Source organism: Tympanuchus pallidicinctus, unplaced genomic scaffold, assembly GCF_026119805.1.
Source record: "Tympanuchus pallidicinctus isolate F22 unplaced genomic scaffold, pur_lepc_1.0 scaffold1, whole genome shotgun sequence".
In the NCBI taxonomy this organism is placed as follows: Eukaryota; Metazoa; Chordata; class Aves; order Galliformes; family Phasianidae; genus Tympanuchus; species Tympanuchus pallidicinctus.
This window is the reverse complement of record NW_026294618.1, coordinates 90,055,321-90,078,644: the sequence shown is the minus strand read 5'-3', so window position 1 is coordinate 90,078,644 and position 23,324 is coordinate 90,055,321. Positions and strand designations below refer to the sequence as shown.

Below are 23,324 nucleotides of genomic sequence, written 5' to 3'. Positions count from 1 at the left end.
CCCTGAGTCCCCCGTACAAGCTCAGTCCTCTCTGCTTGGTTACGCATTCAAATACCCTTAGCACCTCACATATGGTGTTAGGCTCCTCTCTGACACTGTTAGACAAATTGAATGTCTTGATTTACTAAACAAAGCAGTAATTTTGACCGTCGCAATGCTTCCTCAGCTGTGATTATATGGTTACTTCTTAAAATGATCATAAAACCAGATGACTGAAATTTCCAGTCTTCTTCCACCATACAGAGCAGCTTATTTGGAGTAGTCCTGTGATTGAAGCACTTGCAGTGTGGTTTGTGTTCCAGCCATAGCCCAAACTTCCTTTTAGCCTCACCCTATTACTCACAGAAGACGCAAAGATGTTATGGGAAGGTGGGAGGGAAGTCCAATCACCTAACTGGCAACAGATATTTGTTTCATCATTTCAGGCCCATCCCCCACATTCTACTTTTACTTGGATTGACTGATGTTAAAAATATCTTATAATTATTATACTTGTTTTATAGTATTATAAAATTACTATTTTACATAGCAATATATACTATATATATGCAGGGAATTACTATAAAATTTGAAATATGAATATGAAATTTTTGGCTCAGGTGCAGATTTCTGGGTGATGATTCAGTCAGAATGGACTATTTTTTCATATCATTTTGATAAGCTACTTGTAGAGCTTCATAGCTATTGAATTGAAATCCCAATTCTGATTTGACCTTAAATCGCAAACTAACTGACATTCAACTGGAATATCATTTTTTTCCAGCATATTTTATTTAAAATTGATTGCTATAGTCAATAGACTGCATGGAAAAATGCCGCACCCTGTTTGGTTTTCATTCTTTTTGGATGATATCCATAGAGGAAAAAAATGTGCAAAAAAGTCTTCAAACATCAAAACTATTTCACTAAAAATCACTACGGGTATGTAAAATTTCTTGCTCTCTTACAACGTGTCCTATATTTGTTCATGTTTTTTCAAAACAAAAACAAAAGCCCAAAACAACAGCAATAAACAAAACAAAATAAAACAAAGGGGATAGTTTAAAGAGAGAAGACTGACAATTTTGTCTCTGGATGTAAAGAGCCATTATCTATGACTTAGCTTTCTCAGCTTACCTATTTAGAACTTCAAGTAGATAACAGTGACTTTCATTGATGCTGGCAGATTTATGGGGCCATCATTAAAAAAGAGCGAACTGGCCTTGATCAATGTTTTCAATGGATGAGGTATGTACTTGCTTTCCATCAATATCAGACATGCATCACTACTTTTCCTGCCTGCTCTTCTTCTTCTTCTTCTTCTTTTTTTTTTTTTTTTAAGAAAAGATATAAATTGTGGTAAAGTGCAGAGTAACTATTTACTTGAGGATCCTGCTCTAGTTTTTGAAGGAACAGACCAATATCTGCACAAAAATTTGTTCAGTTTCACACCTTCCTCTTTTTTTTTTTTTTTTAATATGTTTGATGTTAGATCCCTAAATGGACATTTGGATTATTTTGCATCATCAGCACCATTTCTGTATTTTGGAAAAAATTAGCAATGATTTCCTTTGACTCATGAAAATCTGGATTATATCTGTCACATAATACATCACTTGGTAATAAATACAAACGTTTCATTATCTGAAGGGGCATCATTAGGATTACAAGGGTGAATAAATTATTTTCAGCTTTTAATTCCACTTAGTGACATAGAATTAATTTTTTAACATTATATTACATGGTTGTTTAAGTATTGTTTAAAGTTAGCTCTGTCAAACAAGTGTAGGAATAACTTGTTTTGCAGACACTGCAAGCAACTTATTGAAGCTTTTATGAAGTAGAGTTATAAAATACATACCTCCTACCTCTGACAATCCAAGAGTGGTTTAAAGGAATTGAAAGCAAAACCTTCTGAACATCCTCAGTAAACCTACGCACCCAGTTGAGTTAGGCTCACAGCTCGGACCTTGAGTTAACCCCATAGTTCTCTTGCCTTTGCTCCACAGCTGACAACCTGCCTTGCCCTTCAGCTTGGTGCCATATCAGTCTCCTCAGTAAAAAGGAAAGCATAACTTGTGCTTTTCGTTGCTCTGGACTCTTATGTTGGTCACCTCTGATTTAAATTGCATACTGTGCAAAACTGTGTTCTGGTAGGTTAGTTTCTAACAGTTATTGGGCTGTACAACTTCTGCTATTCTTCTATGAATTTTAAAGAACAAAACTGAACAGAAAGAGTTTGAGAAGAACAGAAGAGTTACATATATGAAACAAATAACTAGTGAATTGTCACCCCAATTCCAACCATCTCTAACGTTTCCTTTATTGGTGGAAGAATGTTTTTCCTCTATGAAAGTCTATTGGACACTGCACGAAAAACAGATTTTCAGACCTATGTTCATGTCTTAGCAGCAACTCTTACACAGCATTTTTGGAGAAGATGACTCAGTTGTTTCTAATCCTATTCAATTAGAATCTTTGCATAGAGAAGTGCCAAGATCCATCACTCAAGTCCTTGCTTCAAACTTATAGACAGAAATAAAACATTTAATCTTCAATATGTTTTGCTAACTCTATGTGACAATCTGAGTAACAGACGTATCAGCTAAATGTGATCATGCTGTGAAGAGCCAGTTTATCAATATATTTTCAGAAACAGCATGGTCAGATCCCTTTTATCAGTGTAAAAACTGGGGCAACCTAATAGTAATCAAGTTCAACAGAAGGTTAGTAATGACTTGTTCAAGGTGAATCTTCTCTCAACTCTCACTTCAGGCGTTCCAATGAGAGAATTATGGTATTGTGAAAACATTACCACTTCTCTAAGCTATAAACAATCTGGAATTTATGAATAATTTGGATTTGAATGAATATTAGCCAGCTTAACCTATTTCCATATAAAATTACTGAAGAAAATATCTGAGTCCTTCAAATTTTGGCTGTTCAAATGAACTTTTCGTATTCACAATAGAATTTGTGATTCCTCTGAAAGAATTCTCAGCAATTGCTGGCGCAGATTTTATTTTCTTCTTCTAAATAGACATCAAAATACATTCTCTGTTAAAAAAGTAATAACAAATCATTAGTAATTCTGGCTAGCTGCTGGACTGAGAAAAAACAGAAGAATGACAAAATCAAAGGAGCAAACATTAACAGCTCTCTGAAGCTGCAATTTTTCTATGTTCTTAAATTGTAAGAGCAAATTTTTTTTTACCCTTGTTAAGACAATCAGCTTTGTAAGAAACTATCTTTATTTTCTTTGACAAATATTTCTGTTCTTAAAAGAAGTTATGATGAAAGAGTGCATTTTTTCCAGCTTTGAACACCTTTAGCTAGAGTGGCTTTGAAAACGGTGTGCATCTGAAGATCTTTACAAGTTTACTTATATCAGTTATATGTGTGAAGAGAGAAAGCAAACACCAGTGAGAGGTGAGCATATCCTATCAGAATCTGCTGATATTTGGAGCAATCATTATCAAAGACAAACCAGAAAAAAGGAAGGAGAAAGGAAAAAAAAAAGGGGGGGGAAATAAAAAGGAGATAGATAGAAATAGAGATACCCTAAAGATCCAGATTTTACAGGATTCACTACTAAAGATCCCTTACAATAATACTGTATGAGAAATTTGCAAAAAATTCTCAGATAAATTGTTATAGGCTCTACAGATCTTTGGACATGCCTGTCCTTGGTCATAGCTTCTAAAACCTTCCCCAAGAATGATTAGTCTTGTGCATAACATAATGTGCCTCACTGTCTTCTTCAGGTCAAAACTGCTGGAAACCTCTCCTGGCAATGGAGATCCTCTTTTAGTTCTGAGGTGTGAGTCACCAGGTTGCTACTGAGGAGCAAATAACCTGCCACATACAATCTCTGACAGAACTATGAACTCTGTGTACATGCATAAGGATTATTTGTGGCACTGGGACATTCTGTATTGGCCATACAATATACATACATATTGTATACATATACAATACATACATATACATACGAATATATATGCATATATAATAATGAGAAGGATGTAAGAGGGATAAATACTGATTCAGTAGAAATGCCTTGTCATTTTAGCTATGATTATGCCTGAGGAAGAATCACGCAGTCCTTACTGTAAAAATATTATATTAAAAGAGACTTGCACTTTGAAAATTAAAAGGAACCAGAGCAAATATTCTTGTCTTTTAACTAGAAACATATCTTTTTGTCATAAATGGTCAGATCCCACCACTCGATTATGCACTTGTAAAATATAAAGTCATCAAAAACCTTTCCTGATTCTTGGTGTTCGGCAACAGCTGTGAGATATATGACCATGAATAGAAATGAATGAGAGCTAAATCATGTGTTAATCATTCCCAGAACTAGGTCAAACATAAGCTCTCTCTTGATGTTTACAGACACAGCTGCCTGTCACGGTCATCCTCTTCAACTGTCATTAGACTACAAATGACGAACTAACAAGTTGTAGGAGCTGTGGCCCCAAATATCTATGTGAAAAGTGGTCTCAGTCAGAATTTCTGCATTCTCAGGGGCAACAGCAACTTGTCAGTTCATTCTTTACTGCAGAGACATCGCTTTGAGTCACTCCACTGTAGATTTACAATGATTGACACAACCGCTTTGAACAACAGGGACTGATTCACACCCTTGCCCAGAATAATTCCGCCTCTTCCATTTTCCTCTTTCACATCTGGATAAAATGTTCCCATTACTTTTAATATGTGTCACTGGATAGATTTCATAGGAAAGACTGTTTTCATGTTTCTTCCAGTTCTTACTTTATTTGCTTACTTGGCCTGGTTCTTATGTTTGTTGTGTGGTCTTTTCGCTTTTCAAGTAATTTATCTTTCCTTTAGATTTGTGTGGCAATAGCACGAAGGGTCTCTCTTTTGAATAGGGTACATGAACCCTCTTGTGAAACATGACCAATTGTGATAGTCACAACAAAACCCCCCAGAAATATGATGGACAGAGACCCTGGCAAGTCTGTAGAGATCTGGAGTTCAGCACTGACCTCTTCCACATCCAGTTTCTATTACTGAAACAAATATGTACATCAGTAGAGAAAGATATAAATGCAGCCATTGTAAATTACTTTTGAAACAGCCTAGCAATTTGGATAGTTTAAATAATCAGCTGCGCTGAAGACTACTTGGGGATGAAATTTAACTTTTTAAAATACAGTTGTCATTAAACACTTTGATATATACTGTGATTTAGAAATAAGCTGTCCATTTAACCATTGGTTGCAAAATGTTCATGCCTATGTTACTGCCGTGTGTTCAGGAACTGTGAAGAAACAACCAAGATCTTTCTGCTTGGGAAAAATGTTTGGACGTGATTCGAAATCCATACTAACTTCTTCAGAATTCTCCATTTCCTATTTTGTTAAAAGTGAAATATTGATGGCAAACCAATTCCTGCTTCATCTGTAGATGATAAAGCTTTGTGGGGAGGAAATCTATCTACTAATATAGCAGTATGTACCCCAGGAGGGAAAGAAACTTTAAGAGACACAAATTTCTTCAATATTTGAGATTTTTATTCCCAACAAATGTTTAAGTATTTTTTTTTTAATGCCGTCATTAGTATAAACTATAGATATGCTGTGTTGCTCTAAAAATGGAAAAATAAAGAGGATAAAATAAAAGCATGGAAAAACGCAGGAGGGTGAATGATTCCTAGCAGGAACTCAGGAATCTAATGTACCTGGCACATTGCTTTGAAAATTGGGCAAAATGAAGTCAGGAAATATCTTCTGAAGTAACAAGAGACCACATCAGTCTGTTTGGCCAGGGTCTGAAACACAACTGGTGGCATAATTTTGTTCAAAACTAGTAGGCACGTGTGAGATGGTTATAGCTGCAAAAATGTAAAGTATGGACAGTCTGTTTCATATTGGTTTTGCATCCTATGCGCAGTGATTCACTTGCCTAGATTTTGGCCAAAATATCAGCAATATCAGAAAGAAAAACTGAGAATGATCCTGCTCAAGAGAGAGACTGATCCTGTTCAAGAGAGAGAAGCTACTTTAAGAGTATATTAAAAGAAAGTTTAGCACTTGTTTTCTTATGTGCAAATGATTAAAATCTACAGTTCTTTCTTTATCTACCTCTCCACCAGAGTAGTTTAGACTATAAATCTAATGAAGTGGCAATAAACTGGAAGAACAACTGTTGTTACTAGAAAATGATATGGTGGAATCAAATGAAGCATGTGGATGAGGAATTACCACCACATCATGCCACAAATGTATGGAGAAAAAGTAAAAAGGCAACTAAACCTGTTCTCATCTTCTTTTCACAAGAAGCATGTCTTAATAACTGGCAAACACTGTCCTTTAAAGATAGTTCTTATGATATGAGAACACACAGCCTGTAATTGCAAGTGCCCCTTATTTGTACAGTAACCAGTGATACATATGTAGATGGTTAGGTTCTTTTTTATGTTGTTGAACAGTCTCGCCCAAAACAAAAGCAATATTAAGATTCATTAAACAGCATAAAGTAGTAAAGAGATATGAGAGTTCAGTTTGGGACAATACTAATCTAGTCTTCGTGCATTATTGGCTATCACAGTACTCTCAACTTACATGTGAGAACGCTACCATGCCACACATATAACAGCACCGGTCAGTGCTGTTTTACATTTTTTTTAACCAACCATTATATACATGGAGCATCAAAGCTTTTTTCTTGAAGTGCCTGAACGGTTTATCTCAACAGATTTCCATGCTTTTCTTAAACATTTCTTAACCAAAAGATCCTCAAAGGAAGCAGTTTAATGCAAACTCTCAATATGTCACATTTTGGCAGTGATTGCTTAATGCAGCAGTGCACTAATGAATTGCTCCACTGCATTCTCTGATCATGAATATGAATCGGAGTACTATAAACTGAACTCAATGTACTGATAAGTGACTGTATCTGATTGTGCCAGCAGCCAGATGATTTTCTCATTAATGAACTGAACTATTAAAAGATGGAGGAATATGAAGCCAAGCCAGCTTTGCAATGTCTGATATTCTTTGCTGACATTTTTCCAGAATTGTCAGAAAACTTTGTCAACTAGTAAAAGAAAGCAAATTAAAAGAAATGTATCAAGGAAGCAGTGAAGACAAATTAAGCTCCAAGGTCCAAATTCTGTTTCTGATGACAAGAGTGTGACTCCTTTATGTTTGTAGAATTTCTGCTTCAATACCCAAATTTTATAGTTAAGGAGTTATGTATTTTCTCTGCTTTTTGGTTTCTGCTTTTCTGAATACAGGATCCTATGGCTGTCCATAAGAGTCAAAGCTTCTCATCCTCCTAACACTACTCTATGCAGCACGTATGGAATTCATTAAATTGAGGACCACTGACTTATCTAGTACATGTTGCAAACACATGTTTTGGAATGCCAGTAATCTCTTGGAAATATTTTTGAAATTTGATTTTTTTTTTTCTCAGAGCTTTGTACAGTGTTAAGCATTGGTATGTCAAACTGTGCTGTTGTTCACAAGCATCATTATTTTACTTTGCAGTTAAAATGTGGTCACAGCTCAGCTGAACACAACCTTCACTATAAATCCAGAATGAAGGACCTAGATCACTCACAGTGCTCCTACATCAGACCTCTTTCGTACAATTTGAAGTGTGGCTTATTTTAAACAACAACTAAATGCCCTTTTGCTTGAAAGCTTCAGTATCAAATTTGGACCAGAAAATTGTTTACAGAGTAAATCAAAATGTTGTCAACACTACTATTGTAATTCTGCCTCTAGAGGGCATTACAAGCTAAATGTTTTCTATGAGAGTGTTGAGAGCATCTTGGATCAGCCCAGAAGACAGCCCTTAGATTGCTTAAATTAAGAATTTCTGTGTTAATGACATCATTCATGTAGGACTCAAACAAAATTATTGGGCAGCAACACCAAAAGATCTTTAATCCACAGGATAACAGCAGATAGATTCTTTAAGAAGAAATGTTACCAGACATTTCAAGTATCCCAGAAAATTCTCATGACATGAGATCCTGTGAGCAACTTGTAGCAGAAAAATATTCCATTTTAATGACTTTGCCTGAATCCTTTTTATAAGTGCAGCGATCCCCACTAGTGGTTAAACCCAAAGATTATTAGCATAAATAGTTTGAATCTTTAATACGTGGAATGTAGGCCAGTGTATGTGGTACAGGAATAAATAAAATTATTGTTTGACTCTGTCAAGATCTATGACGTATTTAAGGTGAACAAGTAGCACTGAGTGTCAAAGTATTAAGTTAGAATCTTTTTATGCATTAGACAAGTGGCATAGTAACAATCTGCTAGCAAGATTCTATTACAGGTTCTTCCCAGTATCTGCTGCTTCCTGAAGATATTTGATAAGCCTCTTTAGCCATGCAATACGAAAATGCCCAACAGTGGATTGGGAGTGGATTCAATCAGTGAAAATGGCAACAAAACATTTGTGTTTCCACATCTGAGAAGCAAGGATGATGCATTTCTAGCTTCATGCTGAAGATGAGGCAATTAGAGTTGGTTGGGGTTTTTTTGTATTTTTTTTCCTTCTTTCCTTTTTTTTTTTTTTTTTCCTTAAGGACTTACAAATTATAGTCATCTACTTCCCTGGCATTGCAGTGATTCTTTTGATTTTTGGATACTGCTGTGAGTAGTCTGTCAATTATCATATCCCATTGGATTTCTAGGGAATTATATATCTTTCGGATTCACGAGTTCACTTCAGATTTTCAGTTTCTTTCCCTGTGCCTCTATCTATAGCCATCCTATGTTTGTAAGACTGAACTGTGAGAAGAGGTTGCAACATGCCCCATAAAACAGAAAAATTTCCTCTAAAGTACAGTGACAGAGGGAGGAAGTTAGGAAGGGAAGGAAGGAGGGAGAAATGCTTATCTATCAATAAAAGTGAACAGTGTAAAGAGGCTTGTGAGAAGTACCTAGTTAATTAGAAACTAATTTTATTTTTTTTTTGCCTTTTGTGTTGTTTCGCTTTTTCACTTGTTTCATTGTTTGTTAAGAGGAAGCAAATATATTTATTTATGCACCTATACTTCTTGGGTTATATATATATATATATGCATTAGTCAGACAATTAAAATAAACACAAAGGTTTCAGCCTTCATTTGTGCTGCAGACCCTTTGTTATGGAGCACTACTGCTATTCCAGTGCTCATCTGCATGGCAAGCTTTGTTTTGTCCTGGGGTCAGAGATACTGAAAGGAAGAAAGAGAAAGAAAGACTAATCTGATAAAGGCATTGCCATTTCTAATCGAACTGATGGGAAACTGTGGTATGGAGTTAAAAAGGTAACACAGGGTGAATTTCTCTGAAGTGATGAACTACCTTAAAGCTGAAGCAATCAAATAGATAGCTCTCATATCTAAAAATTACTGTGGCATCTTTATTTATCAACAGTTTTGCAAAAATGTATCATGCTCAATCCCCTCTATAAACGACTAAAGCACTCTGAATACATTTGATGAGATTAAATCTTAATGGGGAGACTCACCCACTGAGGTGTCTCCTTCTCACTTTTCAGAATGAATTTCACATTTCCATGTAGAACAAGAAACTTTTCAAACCTTGAAAATCACAAATTCCAAAAAGTAGCAACACTACAGCCAATACTGAAACTCATAACCTACTGCAGTGGAACTGAAAGAGCTTTCACTCTTGCGTAGCTCTAGAACTTTTCCACAGTGGCAAACAGCTGAAATCTTATGGAAGTGAAATTTGTGAATCCTAGTTCAGAAAGTGCTCGGACATGTTTACATAAATCTACATCCTATAGAGTTTTCCTGAACACTTGGAGAGGACAAGAAAATAATAAAACAAAATTCAGTAATAAAAAGCCTATCACTGAATATCTGATTCAAACACTATAATCAAATAGTATCTGATAAAATACTACTTGATTCAAACACATTCAAATGAACTGAAGAGAGAGTGTGGTAACTGAAAACTCCTGTAAAAACTCACTTGTGCACTTTGAATTTATGATCTGGTCTTGACAAAATGCTGAACTTCTTGGAGTCTTTAGAAATTAATGAGCTTTGAAGATATTCAACTTTTTGCAGTTGAATTGCATGCTAGAAAACACAGCAGTCTAATTCCAGTTTTGAGATCACATATGTTCTTTGATAGACATCACACAAATACGTTACTATGTAAAATGCTGCTTAACACAGGACATTGACAAAGAAAATTAAGTAGATATAGAAAAAGTGATTTAAGAATAAGGTATATTTGGAGCTGACAGAACTTTCATTATTCAACAGTAAAGTTATATCACCCACAGAGGACTTAAAATATTTTAAAATAGCATCTTATATTTAAACAGCCTACCTAATTCCACTGTCCCTCTGAAAAGATGGATTTCAAAAAGGATGTAGATTAATAGAGAAAATGATGAAGAACAATGATGAAACGAGTAAATCTGTAGTTGAAAGAAAAAAAAATAGTCTTAACTTTTTTTTATTTTAACTTTTCTTAATTTTTCACTTTTTTAGAGCTAGCTTCACTTGCAAACCCCTAATAAGTGTGTTTTGGAATCTTTTACTTGATTTCTCTAGTTTTGTATTATAAATAATTTGCATTTAAATAAAAGCATGTTCAGAAATAGTTTCTAAGTGTCATTCAATTTTCCTAAGATAATACTGACTTCTTTTTCAAAAGCTCGCACAAAAAAACCCCCACCTTTGATTAATGTTGAAAGCTGTATTGCTTAAATATCAAGCAAAATCAATTAACAGTATTTGAGACATAGTATACATAACAAAAAGGTAATTTATGGGACATTCAGTCAACATACTGCTGTGCATTTGCTGTATTACATTTATTGATTACTTATCAAGTGTCTTACATTGCATAGTTTACAGAATGATTACACTATTTGTCCAGCTTTTGAGTAAGTTTTTCCAAATTTCTCGAAGAGAACAATCGATGGTAACACAGTTTGAAAGTCCTAAAGAAATAAGAGAGAGACAAAAAGGAATGTTAAATTTAGTTTCCATGTCTATACCTTTTACTTCTCACAGTATTTAGAATACTAAATATTCTCTTCTAGTTAAATTTATTTACATAAATTAGAATATGAATTACAAAAAATGATGTGCATACAAAATGCACATTTTAATATAACATGCACGTTAGTTTGGAGAAGAAAACAATAATCTGTTGATACAGTTGTGAGAAAATATGTATTTAAAATATAGTTCTGTGTAACAATAGGTATTGCAAAGATTTCCAGGCTCACAAGACAGATTTTACTGTCGTTTATGACTCATGGTTTACAAAATTCTATTCTCCTCTGTGGGAAGCAGGTAAGATAAAGAGAGCAGGTTATTTTTTGCCATTTTTAAACTTTTTTTTATCTTGTTTAAACTTAGAATATGGATATAAAATCAGCTGCATGAGAGAGAATAAAAAAATGATGTGTATTATACAAATATTAGTGTTATCAAATTAACCAGTAAATTGACTACGGAATTGTGGCAAAGAATACAAGCAGGATGATTTTTGAGCACTTTTTTTTCCAGGAAAATTTTTCATTCTTGCACTGAATTTTTTAAAATGCAAATGTTTACAAATCCACATTGAATAAGAGAAGTGAAAGTGAACCTTGCAGTAAAATAAAAACACAACTGACAAAAAAGAAAGCCAAATAAACTAGGTATTCTAAACATTATTCTGATTGAGCTACTTACTAATTAACACCTGTAACAAGACCACACATTTAGTATCATCAGAAATACTAAGAATATTATCAGCCATGGCAAATACTTGTTTGTTAAAATCTTTTTTCTTTTCAGGCAGTAACATGCCAAAGAGGAGTTATCTGCTTCCCAGGCTCTAATGGTTAACTTCGAAGAGAAAACTTTTCACTGTAAAAACAGTGTTCGTGAAAAGCTTTTATAGAAATGCAATGAGTCTTCACAAACAGTCTGTGGACAAGCCAAAATGTACAGCTTCACAACACATTTTGCAATTTGAAAGGTTTGGTTTTCTCTCAAAAACAAAACAATAACATTTGTTTTCTGAAAGGTGATGTGAAGTAGAATTATAATTTCTGGGATAATTTATATTTACTTCACAGCCCACAGTTCAGTTGAATCTCCATAAGTAGGCAAAGCAACTATGACTTCTGGTAAGTTCTATGCTAGCTTGGAGCACCTAAGTTTCACCTCCTGCACTTCATACTTCCACACCATGGCCACATCTTTTCTTACATCAGATAATTAAATTTATTTGGTATGATTCCTTCAACACTCTAGAGCATAAATCTTAAAGCAGAAAGGTAGATATGTACATTCAAAATGAAATACTTCCTCTGTGATATCATTTAATGAATTGCAACTCCCAGCTTCTTACCCAACAGAAACTGCCTATTAGCATATTTTCATATTTTCATATATTACAATTAAGAATGGCACAGAATTTCATTGTGTGTTTGGCATCACAAGCACCTTCATAATGCAGGAAAAAATTGTCCATTCAGACAATTCAGAGCAGACTAGACTATCCTTTCTTTTGAAAATGGGAAACAGTCCTATTTACGTTCAGGAGAGTTAAGCTCTGGCTTAACAATTTGGGAAGGAAAAAAAAAGCAGAGAAATTGGGGTGAGACAGGGAAACTGGTGTACACCCCCTACATCAGGATAAAATCAGGAATGGTGACTCTGAGCACTGAAGAAGTCTTCAATTGCTGGAGCAGACGGCTTTTGCTATTAGGATGCCTGGCCAAACAAAAACAATTGGCTGCCAAAATTAGCTCCTTGGGACGATTTAGGAGCCTTTGAAGTGAACAGTTTTTTGAGCTGGAACTAAGCCCAGGTCCAGCTTCAAACTCAAATCAAGATGACAAAGAGGAAATTTTCTGTGCCACACGCCCCCACAGTGTAAGATTACTTTGGGTTGGCAGCTGCACTGTTTATCTTGTTATTTAAAGCTATCTCACTAGATACTCACAACTGAGCATTTAAACAACTGGCTCTGATTATGACGACAGCAGTTATGGATTTTTGGGAAACATCACACAGTCTGACGGATAACGGAATTATTACTGGCCTTACAATTTGACTAATTTAAGAAGTTTATAATGAATGCTAAATGAGTGTTGCACAAAATGCACATAAAATATGAATATATTTTGAGGAAAAGACACGCAGTCATTTCTATATTTAAAGAGACAACTTTTAATCAGTTTTTAACAGTGTAAAAAAGGCTTGATCTACTTCTTCGCACTGACTTGAGCCTATCCTACTATATCATTGTAGCTGATTCCCACAGAGTACTGAATTTACACAGTTACGTAAAAAACAATTTTGAATTATTTTTATTGCTTTGCAAGAACGAAAGTTGGGAGTGCAGAAAAACACACTCTCCCAATATTATTTTTATCCTGTCATTGATGGTAGCAGGAATAAATTAGCTTATGAATGCAAACTCCCATGTACTGGTGAAACAGAGTTTTGCTGCTTTAAGATCTTAGAAGACAGATCTGAGTTTTCTTCATTTATTACTTTTTTTCAACAATGCATTTTTACAGTGCAATACAATTCCTGGAATTGGAGATCTGTAATTTGAAAGACATGAGATCTATTTTTAAATTCCCAAGCCAAGTTAATATAACACCTCCTTTTTAAACTTGTCAAGCTTCGATTTCTTTCACTCTAGTAAATTTTAAGTGACTCAATCCAAATGGTGGAGCTTAACAAGACCTATGAATTCTTTCAATATATTTGACTACTTAACTGTCCTGTGCACTCATCAGTTCCAAACAATTAAGATAAAAAGGTGACATAAAGCCACCAAATAAAGATTTGTGTCAATTAGCACACTCTGATGCCATAGATTAGATCTGCCAAATCCTCACATAGTTCATCTTTGGAAAATTATTATTAAAGTAGATTCTAAAGGAAATTCACATCTGTGTACATAGGCATACATAAATATAAAGACAGATTACAAACAATGGGCAAACAAGCAAAAGCTTGCAGAGCTACAAGTGGATGCATGTATATCAGCTTAAAGGCCTTCAAAAATGTGTTGCCGCATATTTCTAGCGCTAAATTTGTACTAACAATGTATTTTTCCAAACAATCTTGAGTGCACTGTACAATTTCCTATAAAATAAATATGCACTTTGGATAGAGCTAGGAAATACATTCAAGCTGGGAAATTTAATGAAGTGGAAAGTCAATCACTTCAGTCCAAAATAGGCAAACAGCAGCAGCATGTCCACTCACAGATTTAAAGGCCAGAAAGTACCATTGCAACAATTTATTTTTAGCTCCTGGATATACATTTCAGGTTACTTCCTACAGCAAATCTATCAAGTCCATAACAATTAAGAAGCTAATAAGCACATGATCAGCTTGGAACAATTCACTTACTTACACTGAACTTTGATTTCTGCTTAACAGCATTCCATAGTCTGTCTTTCTCTGCAAAGACAGCAATTCATTTTGTTGTCTATTTTGCCATTTTGGGCCTCTCACTACAAGAAAGATATTGAGTTACTTGAGCACTTACAGAGAAGAAAAACACTTTCCAGTGAAGGTACTGGAAACCTAGGCTTATGAGGAGAGGATGAAGGAACTGCAATTGTTTACCTTGGAGAAGAGGTTCAAGGGATACCACATAGCTTTCTACATCTTCTTGAAAAGAGGTGATAGAACGTGAGGCAACAGCCTTAAGTTGCAACAGGGAAGGATTAGATCAGATAATTCTAAACAGAAAGGATGGTTATGCATTGGAATGGGCTGTCCAGGGAAGTGGTAGAGTTCACATCCCTTAAAAATACGGATTTGTGGATGTAGTGTTTAGGGATGTCATTTAATGGTGGACTTCACAGAGTTAGGTGATCCGGGGACTAGATGATCTTGAAGATTTTTCCCAATGCAGATAAGTCCATGATTACATAAAAAGAGATTTTGCTACATAAATAAAGTTATTGAATACAGTTGTATGAATGCAGATTTTCTTTCTGCATGAGAAGTAGCATGTGAAACTATTTCAAAGATAAATCAAATATTCTCCCAAATAATCACGTACCCTCTTCCTACAGCACTGATTCAGAGCTCCAAGTCCTCTTTTGAGCAAGTTTAAAAATGCGGAAGACACAGTATGATTGCATGATGTCAACAAGATTCCATGTGCTATGCAATTTTTAACCAATCACTGCAAGGCTTGGATGTTAAAATCTTTTTCTTTTCTGTGCTAGAATACCTGTTGCTCTTATTGAGAGCTATGGCTGCAGAAAACGTCAGTTAGGAGTCAATGGCAGAAGCAATAACTGAAAAGTTGCTAGAATACTAGTTCTGTGTTCATGTGTACTTTGCTACTGATTAATAAAAACAGAGAACAAATGCCACTTCTCTTTTGCTTGAAATCAGTACCTACAGAAAAATAGCATGATTTTAGAGAATGCAGTGAGAAATTCTGTATAAAAATCCATGCCATAGTTCCTCACTAGACAGTAAGCACACTGTGCAATCTTTCTTTTTCCACAAAGGTGAGATACATGTGTCTCATTTGAAAATCAGTCAGCACTGCCAAGAGCCACTGCACAGCCATAGTCCACAACCCCTGTCTGTTTAAAAAACTGTGGTCATATTTAAGTATTCCCTATGATCATAATGCTTGTAATAGTAAAATTAGAGTTTTAAATTGAACAGTCATTGTAAACCTCCTGACCTATTAATCGCCACAGAGGTCTCTAACAAGAAAGAAAACCAGAAATGGCAAGTTGTTACTCAAGTGAAACGTTGATCCAGATAACTTTTATTCTTAGCAAATTTATCAATACTGGTTAACAATACTTCCAACTAGTATGGGGCCTTCTGACATGACAAAATGAGTGTAACAACCCATTCTGTCAATACAACAGAAATGTCATTTCAAGTGCTCAAAACCCACTAAGCTACCCTAAAAAAGATTGATTTATCTGCTCAAGTGTTTCTTTGGGGCAAACTTTTCTCACAACTGAAACCAATTAGTGGGCCTGGCACTTGTAGTGCAGAATGTAGGTCAGCATCAAGTAATAAAAAAGTATTGACTTTTCTCTGTCTGTAAGCAGCATGAAAGGGGTGCCATGGCCTTGTCGTATATGAAAAGAGCTCCATTAATTTCACTTATTTCAACCAGGGCTGTCAAATACTAATGCTTCTATTGCACTTTTCACACAAAGTACATTGACACCAATCCTGGCCTCAGTGAAACAAGTTTACAATATTTCAGACAGTGAAAGGTGTACTATAATTTTTAATTCCCTGTTGTACATTTAGTCTCTTTAAGCAGCATTGGTTAAAAGACCTATGGAGAGATATGAGCCAGGACATTAATAATGGCCACACTTCTTCCCATGGGCCACAATGCCTATTTCTTGGGCATAGTTTTAGCAGCTAATTAGCCATAAAGTTCAGGACGCAGTTGTTTGGCAGAACTCTGGTGATGTTTGTTTTGATTGTTTTTTGTGGCTTGTGGGCAGTGGGCACAGACTAACAATTCTGCTTTCCAAAAGTGAGGAATAGGTCTTCTGTGACTTAAGGCTATAAAATTGAAAAGTTAATGTGTTAACCAATTGGGTCAACTAGACCCATCAAATAACAGATAATAACAAAAGCCTGTATCATGCCGTAGGGACTGGAGCTCATTGTCAGTGCAGAGGTATTGACTTAAAGGGAAAAGCCTGCCTCATCGGAGTTCCTCACACTAAAGTAGACAAGTGACCACTGCTATGTAAAAAGGGGTAAAATTATGCCCTGACCTATTCAGCTTGTCAGCAAAGTGCAGAGGGGAAAAGCCATCATCTTCCCCTTGGACTGCCTACTGTTATAATCTATCCTAAACCTTTTTGTGTAAGTGCAATGAGAAAAGCTGCTTCCATGAAAACTTTATGAGCTTCCCCATACTGTGGATCAACACAGTGCTTTACAAACTGACCTAAGATGTTATGAATTCATTTCTCTCTAGTCTCTGCAATGTTCCTCCTAAACTGCCTGTTCTTTTTCTCCCTCCAAATGGAGTTTATGGTTCTTCTTGATAAACTTGAGGGCCCCGAGTGTGATGTCTAACTCATTCCCTAATTACCTCCTGCAAATGCAAATGACATTAACAACAATAAAACTCTTTGATTTAAAAAGACTGGGTGACTATGGAATGCAATTTTATACTTCCTTTAATGACTTTGTAAGAGCAAACCTTACTCTTTGAATCAACTTGCCATTAGATCTTAAAATAAAATGATATTGTATAGACATCATAAAAGGCAATTTAAAACCTTCTGGGTTATACTTACATCAGGGAAATTTTTTACTTGTTAGTTTAAATCTGTTATTGACATTATGATAATATGTTGTAAAAACAAATCAGGAAATTATGCTCACAGTAGGAAATCTAACAACACCATTTTAATATCCTATCTTCCAAACAAACAGAAAACATTAATTGCCATTTAATTTATGTAAGAAACATTTCATTATCATCACAGTTAAATTTTCATGGAGCTTTAAAACTACCACTGGCTCTTACACATTTCATCTTTTGGAATTACAACTGATAAAGCCAAATTCAAATAAGGCTTGCCAAAATGAAATGTTACGGTTCACGAATTTGAAAAAAACAGAGCTCTGACAATCACATATATTTTTGATACTTCCTGTATGACGACTCCGGTATGAACAACAGAGCAGTATATGTTCCTCTCTGACAGTCTAATATGGAAATTATAACTCTATTATTCACCTGCTCTAATATTCTGAGAAGTGCTCTACTGTGTTCACCTGTGTTTGCTTTCTTAGAAGCTAAGCTGTGCTAACTGATTTGGTTTGGAGATAACTGTCAAAAACAAGCACAGCTCTAAAACTTCTCTGCAGGAAAGGAGTTCTAGCCTCTTTCTGCCCCTGTGTGGTTGGAAGCACCTCAGACAAAAGAACAAAAGCAGACCCCACTACCCACTTCTACAGCTGCTCAAATGAAGGTAAAGCGTGATTGAAAGTAGCGATCCTTTTGAGAATGCAATAGTCTGAGCCACTCTACAGGAACTTACAAATATTTCTGACTGAACAAGGTATTTTTTCAATATCACAGAATCGTAAAATGGCTTGGGTTGGAAGTAACCTCAAAGATCTTTTAGTTCCAACCACACAGCTATAGGTAGGGTTGCTAACCACAGAACTAGGTACTAGATCGAGCTACCCGGGATCCCATCCAACTTGGCCCTGAACATACCCTTGGATGGGGCATCCACAACTTCTCTGGGCACCCTGTTCCAGGGCCCCATCACCCTCTCAGGGAAAAATTCACCTTTGACATCTGATCTAAATCTCCCCTCCTTTAGTTTAATATTTGCATTTATTAAACATTACAACTGTCTCATACCCTACAATGCTTTCTCACAAGAAAAGGCAAATTATCTCATATTTGACAGAAGTTATGTTCAAGAAAGAATAAAGAAAAAAGAGGGAAGAATTTTGTCTAGTGAATTATTTTTCTTGTAAGCTTGCCTGTATAAAATTAACCTGCAATCTGAAAATAGCCTGTCCTTTATGTCACGTGCAATACAACCAGCAATGAAGATTTGTGGTCTGAATTTGCATTTGTTAAATATATTTAGTATCCTGCAGTCACTATGTTTGCCCAAGGGGAAGGAATTCCCAGCTGTACCCTCTAAATTCATTCAGCCCATTTACTGATGATCTGCAAGCCAGATACCGTTTGGCTCTTCCTCCCAAACATGCACTAGCTTTGCTTTAAAAAGAGCATCCTCCTTTATAATATATATGCAGATAATTAATTTATTTATGTGCATAAAGCTAATTGAATGGGAAGGAATAGATCAACACTATGTAGACACGTTAGGTGCTTTTAGACATATTCAGAGCCAGCATCAATATTACAAGTAGTTTGCCACACAAAGTTATACTGCATGCAGTACTTTTTCAATGTTAAGGAACAGCATCACCCAAACTCTGTTTTGCTTAATGTCTGTACTTGAACCAAAACTGCCAAAGATAATATTCTATTTTTATGACCTAACGTATTTTTTTTTTTTTTTGTATCAAGTAAATTAAATTAAGAAAGCAATGTGAATTTCTCCAGTAACTATTTCATAGTTGGATACCCTTGAACTTTACTGAATCTGGGCTTAAAAACAAATGTGCACTCGAAATAGTTTAATTTTTACTCAGAATCCCAAGAGGTGTTTATTATTTTCATGTAAATCCCTACAACTTGCAGAGTGTTTAAATGTATATAGGTATATTTTTAGGACTAGAGTAAATGTTAATTTAAGATACATAAATAATATTTTGTAGAATATAAAAAGCAGTAATGAGTAATGCATAAACCTTTTATGAAGTTACTAAATCTGAGGTGGAACTATGCCTAACTACATTCCAATGTAGAAAAAATGTACAGGGTCTTAAAAGTGATGAAAAGTAAAGGATCCATTTTTATCACATTGTTTGTATTTTTAAACAGGCTCCTTGTCCAGTCCATCACATACACCATCACATACCAACAGGATGTGCATTAGGAAATAATGTATTTAGAATAGGTATCTTGACTTATGCCATTTATATGCTGCTTCTTTCATTGTCTAATCTGTTAAACCATAACATTCTCTTTCCAATAGAAAATAAGCCATTGCCAAGTGCTGACTGCCAAGATAAACTCAGAACCACTTTTAACCTGCTGGACTATAGCCAGAAAATGTTTAACCTGCCAAGATCAAGTTGCATCTATCTCTAACTTGCCAAAATCATGCTTATAGAAGTTATCGAGGAAAAAAATCTAAACTGAAATTCTCATCTGAAAACATTTTCTTCTTATCAGTTTCAGTTGTACCTTTCTGAACAAAAGTTGTAGTCATTTAACATCAATCAAAAATACATTTTGATTCTATCACACTTGGCATATGCAGCAAAAAAAATACTCAGCAAGACTGCATCCACTTTGATGTTGTTCTGGATAATACTTTCCAATCCTTATTACCTTTTGTGCTGAAATGATTAAACCTGTAGATGAAAGGAGAGTGGTAGATGCTGTCTGTGTCAAGTTTAGCAAGGCTTTCAACACCACATTCTAGATTCATTTTATCCAAGTTGGTAAATTATAGTCAAGAAGTACAGACTAACAGATGTAGTAACTGTCTGGACTATCAGCCACAAATGGTAGTAATTAATGCCTGGTAGTCTAACTAGAATCTGGCTACAATTGTATTTCCTCAGGCACTGTCTTGAGACCTATCTTGTTTAATATCTTCATAAGTGACCTGGAGGTGCAGCTGGAACGTACGCTCATCAAGTTCACAGACAGCAACAGACTAACGGGTGCAATCGATACACTTGAGGGTAATTATTCAGAGTGATGCAGACAGGCTAGAGGAATGGTCTGTCAAATAAAATTCAGTATGGACAAATGCACCTGGCACAGACTAACCTGAGGAACAATGTTGACAGTTTGGGAAGCAGAAGAGAATCATGGAAGCTGGGTAGACCATTCACTAAATATGAGCTAGGAATGTGCCATGCACTATTGAAAGGTAAAAACTACTTATATCACAGGAATATAGCCAAATAAGTAATATTCCACATTATTTCATGCTTGTTGGACATATGGAATAGAATATCTACTTTTTGGCTCTCCAATGCAAGACTAGTGTTAATAAGCTTAAAGTTCAGAAAAGATTCACTACACTAATGGTGTCATTTTAATGTGATGAGTTATGAATTTTATGGCTTTCAGTTGGCATTCAGAACTCGTTGGGAATAAGAAGTTAATATTCCTCCATCAGTCACAGAATAAGTTTTTGCGTAGTCTTCATACAGAAGCACACAAGCCAGTAAACAAGAAGAAAAATACATTATAACTGTGAAATACTAAAAATTAACTCAAAGACTTAGAAAAAGCCTGATTTTACAGTAGTTATAAGAAAAAGTCTGCTTTTAAAACTTTGTAATGAACTTGCAAAAAAGAGAAACCTTAGATTTTAGTCTTTCCTTACACTAGTGCTGTAAATTCTATAATCTCCAATATAGTTTGTGAGTTGTTCCAATATCAACGAGATATTTCTGAGCCACATCAGTATCACATTTTTTTCAGGTTTTTCAGACTCACCGAATTCACATCCAGATGCAATTTCTTTAGATTATCAGCACCCACCTTCGTACTGATAATTACAAGTAGCAAATAAAAGATTAACTTATTGTTATATCACATCCCGAATCAGTATTTTTATATGGTATGACAGTCCAGCCAAGTATGCAGTACATTTCCTTGCATCTCACTCTCCATAAATTGAGAGGATAAATTGACATAAATTGAGAGGATATCACGTATTATTAAAACAAGTGCTTAAAGCAACATTTCTCTACAGTAACACAGAAGGACAGACTGTCACTAGATCACAGATTGCTACTCAAGTGGCATTTCTTGAGACAACCTCCTCATTTGTACTTCTAATTAAATTTATCTTCAGCTCCTAATCTTCTGACTTCTCTAATTATGAAAAAAATGTTGGCATCCACTGGGACCAAAGATAATTATTTCAGTTTCTGGAAAATATATTTGCAAAACTTCCATTTCTTAGGGATTTAGGACAAATTATTTAAGTACAGGCAAAATCTTGATAAAGTGATAAGTGACAGAGAAAAGCAAATGTTTTTCACACAATTCTTACAAGAATTTTGTCTAACTCCTGTGTCTTGCTAATTGTGAGAAAGATGCTACTGGACGCTAAGTTCAAAACTGGTTTTCATGTTTCTGATATTCTCTATAGTATAGTATAGTAGTGTTTCCTGGGTTGCAGTACTGTCTTTTTGCTGAATATTTATATTAGCTTTCTATGTTCCACAAGGAAAAACAGTTTTACAGAGATTTTAACCAACTTTGTTTTTAAGGAAAAAACATATTTTAAAAATGCATTATCTAATAAAGTTACATTTCAGATCCTATGTACAACTTAAAAGATTACTGATTGATTATAACCACCTAGTGTGAATAAGAATGCAGTTTTATTTTTTACATTGCTTTCTAATAGACTTTATATATAATTTTTTAAGAAAACACTTTTTTAGCTTAAACAGAAGAAATAACTGCAAACAATCTTGTCTACCATCTCTGTCAAGAAAAGCACATACTGTACTAATTCTCACTTTGGTGCCATTGAAATTACTTTTACAAAAGCAAAGTCCACTCTACTGCAAACCACTGCCTTCCCAGCTTATTTTCTCATGACTCTTCACAGAGCATAATTTAACCTGATCAAAAGCTACATGTGCACAGGATGTGCTAAATACTGTGCTATTTTTCACACATTTTTTTTTATTTTGAAAGCTAATAGAAATGTATTCTTACATTATAGAGAAAAATAATGAAGTATGTACCAGTACTTCAGGGATAAGGGAGTGCACAGGACTTTATGGGCCTAATTCTGAGTATATGTTTCCTTGCAAAGACTCTTTGCTTCTGGATGACAGAATGCTTGAGCAGGTGATGTCTTCACGACTGGTGGAGGTTTGATGACGTCTAGAGCTAAATGAAAGATGTGTTCCCTGTCATGTTCCATGCAGGGGGACATTTTTTGGAAGACATATGAAAGAACTTGACTTGAAGAGAATTTATGTCATGTCAGAAAGAAGAGTACAGATGAGTACAGATGTCAAAGAGGAATACTCACAGCAAGGAAGAAGTCCTCCTCCCTATCCTCACAGTCTCATTCCAAAAGTGAAAGCATACAAGTAAGCAAAGGGAGCCTACAGTAAAATAAACACTTTATTCTTCCAACAAATTACTTTCCTTTGGCACACTGAGAGAAAACTCATATTTCGTAAATATAAGCTACCTTCAGAAGAGACTGAAATAATGGAACAGGAATGAGGAGGAGTTTCTCACTTTGTGTGCAAATACTCTAAAGATCAGCTAAAGATAGGAAAATTAGTCATATCATACCCAGTGTTCACAAACACTCTAACTAATTAACAACATTGGAAAACAGCTCTTAGACTAATATCTTTTTCATTTCCCTGCTTGTTATTTACGTATAAAAACATATCTTTGTGTATCCTTTTTTACTTCATTTCTCAGTGTTGTTTACTGTTCCATTCCCGTTGTTTTATACAGCTCAAGGAGAAGCGTTGGCATCAATGATTATTCACTTGTGCCACAGATTTGTTTCGGCATTGACACAAAGCTAGTTCTTGTCAAATTTCAGATGATTAAGAAATTTCAGGGAGAGGAACATCTGAAATTTACAGCCAATCATTATTTCATATTCAAGTGTTTAGAAAAATGAAATTGATGATATGTATTAGCACAAATTCAATAAATAGATTGCTCACAACA

General features: G+C 35.1%; 1 protein-coding gene across 2 annotated transcripts in view; it reads right to left on the bottom strand.

Moving 5' to 3' along the window:
- Positions 1 to 9,358: 9,358 nt before the first annotated feature.
- The window catches only part of SPATA17 (spermatogenesis associated 17), a 90,762-nt gene continuing 76,796 nt past the window's right edge, over positions 9,359 to 23,324 (bottom strand). For both annotated transcript variants that reach the window (XM_052673070.1, XM_052673078.1), the window contains one exon: positions 9,359 to 10,941. In XM_052673070.1, the coding sequence (XP_052529030.1) occupies positions 10,861 to 10,941 (81 nt within the window). In that variant the 3' untranslated portion in view covers positions 9,359 to 10,860. The remainder of the gene's footprint in view (positions 10,942 to 23,324) is intronic.